The sequence below is a fragment of the Manacus candei genome, unplaced genomic scaffold (assembly GCF_025592945.1).
Source record: "Manacus candei isolate 608988 ecotype Guabito, Panama unplaced genomic scaffold, ASM2559294v1 h1tg000099l, whole genome shotgun sequence".
Taxonomy (NCBI): domain Eukaryota; kingdom Metazoa; phylum Chordata; class Aves; order Passeriformes; family Pipridae; genus Manacus; species Manacus candei.
In genome coordinates this window covers 229,250-234,555 of record NW_026138147.1, presented here as the reverse complement: position 1 = coordinate 234,555, position 5,306 = coordinate 229,250, and the positions used below count along the sequence as shown (strand labels likewise).

Here is a 5,306-nt window from a genome sequence, read left to right as displayed (position 1 = left end):
GAATTTAGAATAGATACTGGAGCTAGTTTTTCGGCAATGAATAAATTGATGGGGCCACTAAGCGATTCAACTGCATGGGTGGTAGGAGTTTCAGGACAGGTAGAGGAAAAGGCGTTTTTGCGACCTTTAGATATTAAATTTAGAGGAAAAGAACTAGACCATCAGTTTTTGTATATGCCTAACAGTCCTGAATGTTTATTAGGAAGGGATTTGCTTTCAGCCTTGCAAGCTAAAATTATATTTGAAAAAGGGAGAGTCAAGATAGAAATTCCAGAAGAAAATTTAGCAAAAATTTTTGTTGTGAAAGAAGTGGAAAAGGAAGAAATACCCCAAGAGATTGAACAGGCTGTTGTACCCTGGGTGTGGGAGACCGGGGTTCCTGGGAAATCTAAAGCTGCTACCCCAGTTAGAATAGAATTAAAAGAAGGAGCACAACCTGTCAGAGTTAGGCAATACCCAATTAGTTTAGAAGCAAGAAAGGGAATAGCCCCTATGATTTCACAGTTCCTAACTCTAGGAATATTACAAGAATGTGAATCAGAATTTAATACCCCCATATTTCCGATAAAAAACCAAATGGAAAATATAGATTAGTACAAGATTTGAGAGCAGTAAATCTTATTACAAAAGATATTCACCCGGTTGTAGCAAATCCTTATACCTTGCTAACATCTGTTTCTGAGAAGTTTCAGTGGTTTACTGTGGTTGATTTGAAAGATGCTTTCTTCTGCATACCACTGGCACGAGAAAGTTGGAAAATCTTTGCCTTTGAATGGGAAAGTCCGGAGACAGGACGAAAGAGACAGCTCGCTTGGACCAGATTACCACAAGGATTCAAGTGTTCTCCTACAATATTTGGTAACCAGTTGGCAAAGGAACTTGAGGAGTGGAAGATGACGCAGGTAAAAGAATCTCCTTTTTCTTATATAGTGCTTCAGTATGTTGATGACGTCTTTTTGGGGGCTACAGAACAGGGACTTTGTCGTCAGTTAACTATTGAACTGTTAAACATGCTGGGCCAAGCAGGCTACCGAGTCTCAAAAGAAAAAGCACAATTAGTAAAACGGAAAGTTATCTATCTGGGATGTGAAATTTCCCAAGGAGTCCGGTGCCTGGGAACAAATAGAATTCAAGCAATATGTGCTATACCTGTGCCTAGAAATAATCAAGAACTGAGATCTTTTCTAGGAATGGTCGGATGGTGCAGGCTGTGGATTCCTAACTTCGGACTGACTGCTCGACCACTGTATGAAGCAGCAAAGGAGTCCAAGCTAACCTGGGGGACAGAGCAAGAAAAAGCATTCCAGGAACTGAAGAAAGCCCTCCAGGAAGCACCTGCCCTGGGACTACCGGACCCAACCAAGGAATTTCAGCTCTATGTTTGTGAGAGACAGCGAATGGCCTTAGGAGTACTCACTCAGCGATTAGGATCCTGGAAGAGACCGGTTGGGTACTTCTCCAAACGGCTAGACGCAGTAAGTGGGGGATGGCCGGGGTGTCTCAGAGCTGTGGCAGCGACGGTCATTTTAATACAGGAAGCACGCAAATTGACTCTGGGAAAACACATGATAGTGTACGTGCCCCACATGGTCATAGCAGTTCTAGAGCAAAAAGGGGGGCATTGGCTCTCCTCCAGCCGCATGTTGCAATACCAGGCTTTGTTGAGAGAACAAGATGATGTTGAACTGAAAATTACTAACCATCTCAACCCAGCAGAATTCCTTAGGTCTACACAGGAAGAAGGCACCCTGGAGCATGACTGTGTAGAGACCATTGAACAAGTCTACGCGAGCAGAAGAGACTTGAAGGACGAGCCATTGACAGATCCTGACTGGGAGTTGTTCACCGACGGATCTAGCTTTGTGGAAAATGGCACCAGGTATGCTGGGTATGCAGTGGTCACTTTACAACAAGTGATAGAAGCGAATGCACTACCCCAAGGTACGTCTGCACAAAAGGCCGAGATATGGGCATTGGTGAGAGCTTTAATATTAAGCCAAGGAAGGAGAGTTAACATATGGACTGACTCCAAATATGCTTTTGGGGTAGTTCATGTTCACGGAGCACTCTGGAAGGAGAGAGGACTTCTTACTTCTCAGAGGACAACGATTAAACATCGGGAAGAAATTTTACAATTGCTAGAGGCAATACATAAGCCCTCAGCAGTGGCAATAATGCATGTCAGAGGACACCAGGCTGATCCAGGACGAGAGTTTCAGGGAAATCGATACGCTGACCAAGCAGCCAGGAGGGCTGCGAGAGAGGTATGGACTCAAATGGTTCTTTTACCAACCCGGAATAATCCAGCAATAGCATTCATGGAAGAGAAACCGCATTATTCACCTGAAGATGAGAAATTAGCTGTGATGATGGAAGCGAAGAAAAATATCAGGGGGTGGTATATCACTCCTACGAGACAGGTAATTTTACCAGTCAGAATAATGAAAGCAGTGCTTGAAATGGAACACAACAAGTGCCACTGGGGTGCAGAAGCACTAGTGAAATTCTTGAAAAACGAAATTTTCTCAAACCAGATGTTAACACTAGCTAAAAGGGTGAATGCAATGTGTCCTATGTGTATAAAGAATAATCCAGTAGTCAGGAAGCAAGTACAAATGGGAAAACTACAAGTAGGACAGTTACCAGGAGACTATTGGCAAGTAGATTTTTCTGAGTTGCCTAAGGCCCAAACTTTTAAATATCTGCTAGTGTATGTTTGTACCTTCTCAGGGTGGCCAGAAGCTTTTCCATGCAGGACCAATCAGGCAAAAGAAGTAGTGAAAACCCTTCTGAAGGAAATCATCCCAAGATTTGGAGTTCCCCTAGGGTTGTCCTCTGATCGAGGACCGCACTTTACAGCAGGGATAGTCCAAGATGTGTCAGCTGTATTAGGGATAACATGGAATCTCCATACACCATGGAGACCGCAGTCTAGTGGACAAGTAGAAAGAATGAATCAGACATTAAAAGGTCAATTGAAGAAGATCTGTCAGGAAGCCAAAATCCAGTGGCCCCAAGCAGTACCCCTCGCTCTGCTGAGAGTTAGGATTAAACCAAGGGAAAGAATAGGAGTAAGTCCATACGAAATATTGTATGGCAAGCCCTATCATGCGGCTACTTACCAAGGGGATCCTCATGTAGTGGGTGATCAGGCAGTATTTAACTATGTGTTATCTTTGAATAAGACCCTCACAGCCCTCAGAGGAGCGCTGCAGTGGAATCGGCCTCTGCCCCTGGAGAATCCGGTTCATGACATTTCTCCAGGAGACCAAGTCTATGTGAAAAACTGGTCAGTGGAACCATTAAAGGGAACATGGAACGGTCCTCGCCAGGTGATAATGACCACTTATACGGCGGTGAAAGTCGAGGGAATCGACAATTGGATCCATTACACCCGAGTCAAGAAGGTTCCAGTCTCATGGTCGGTAGAACCTCTCTCACCTACAAAGATGGTATTTCGAGCCAACAATTGAAGATTGTGGTATTCCTGGGGTTGATAAGTTTAGCAGAGACCACCGTGAGAATTGAGACCCCAGATCCTTATTTGTTTGCACCAGAACACATTGATGTAAACTTAACTTGTCTGTTTTCAGATGACCAGGGAGCTGAATTAAGAAATGTCCACGTCAAGTGGAGACGGAGGGATCAAGATCGAATCATAACAGAAGGAGTGACAACAGTTTGGGATGCGACACAACAAAAGGGTTATACCGTCCTGCAGGTACCTGAGGTGTCTAAAACCGTAGAAGGGACATACATGTGTGTAGTTTGGATTCAAAGGAGTTTTGATTATGGGTATGTAGAAATACACATGATAAACACAACTCGGGAAATAATGGCTAAGGTACAAGTTATACCCCCTAGGAAAACTCGACATGTGAGAGATCTGCAGATTCCGAATAGAGAAATAGAACAGGAAAATTTAATTGTGGGCCTAATTCGAGATTTTGGGAAAGTACAAAACGTTACTAAAATTACTGCATGTCTCCCTATGCCTCATGCAGCAGGAGACCCAATTCCATGGGGAATAATTCCAGTGCCGGAAATACCCAAAATGTTTAAGAATATTACAAGGAATTGCAAATTTGTAACCATCACATGGAGCGAAACGGTAGATGTATGTTTATTAAGTGACAAAATGATGAAGAAGCAATGTGAACAGATGCCGGGATATTTCCGATGGGTAGTAATTGGGACATGGGTAACAAGTGAAACAATTAATGAATTAAAAGGATACTGTTTAGTTACAAATTCAACACACCCATGCTCTAAAGTTCCGGCTTCAGTAAAACGAGAAAAACAAGAAGAGGTCTGTCAAAATATTACCAGTTCTACAACCATGGAAGAATGGCAAACAATTTGGGGACCCAGCCTGCTAGAGACATATAGTTATATTGGAAAGGTACAGTGGTGCATTCACTGGAAGGGGAAAAAGAATCAAACTTATTCTACAGGAAATAGAGGGAATCATAATTGGAGGACAGAAACACATACAAAAGAGGATTGGAATTGTACCCGAATATATACATGTGATACCCCAGACGATGAAATAGGCTTAATGCCAGTCAAAACACTTCTGCAGTTAGGATGTGAGTGTCGAGGATATAACCATACTATTAAAGGACATGTGAAAAACATTGATTGTCACACTACTACAGTTAGAAGTCCCGGAAACCTAGTATGGGTCATGGGACATGGTCAATGGACCACCCACATGCCACTAGACGGTCCGGTTGTACCTGTCACACTAGGGATACCTACTCTTTGTCCACTCTGGAGAAAAGAGAAGTTAACACCAGCAGAGATGCGACCACGGGAGAAAAGAGAAGTTAGTAATGACATTAATGACCTGGAACTAACAGATTGGCATGAGCCATCAGCAGGAGTTAAATTCGGATGGGCACTAGAATCTTTGTTTGCCCCAATTTCAACATATCGAAATAGAGAAATATTGTTCAAATTGATGAGCCAGACCGAAAGGTTAGCAGCAGTCTCTAAGGAAGGATTTAAAGATCTAAATTTACAATTACAAGCCACCTCTAGAATGACCATACAAAACCGCATGGCATTAGACCTGATATTACTCAAAGAACATGGAGTTTGCGGTTACCTGCATGCAAAGGATGAGCATTGTTGTGTACACATCCCAAATGTCACTCAAGAAGTAGAGAAAGATATTAATCAATTAGAACAAATTGACGAGAATGTTCATAAACTGCAGAAAGAAGCGGAACACAATTGGATAGGACAATTATTCAGCTCCCTAGGTCTCCATGTGTCAGGATGGATATCTTCTGTTATCCAGT

General features: G+C 42.7%; 1 protein-coding gene across 1 annotated transcript; it reads left to right on the top strand.

The window, feature by feature from the left end:
• The first annotated feature begins 591 nt into the window (after positions 1-591).
• LOC127461273 (uncharacterized) lies at positions 592-3,549 on the top strand. The gene is made up of 2 exons (XM_051768939.1): positions 592-902; positions 1,189-3,549. Exon 2 carries the CDS (start codon positions 1,191-1,193, stop codon positions 3,471-3,473), a length of 2,283 nt encoding a protein of 760 aa, XP_051624899.1. The 5' UTR covers positions 592-902; positions 1,189-1,190; the 3' UTR covers positions 3,474-3,549.
• Positions 3,550-5,306: the final 1,757 nt, after the last annotated feature.

Excerpts from the sequence above, each read along its gene's own strand:
- LOC127461273 (XM_051768939.1), top strand. The coding sequence starts at position 1,191 with ATGGTCGGATGGTGCAGGCTGTGGATTCCTAACTTCGGACTGACTGCT.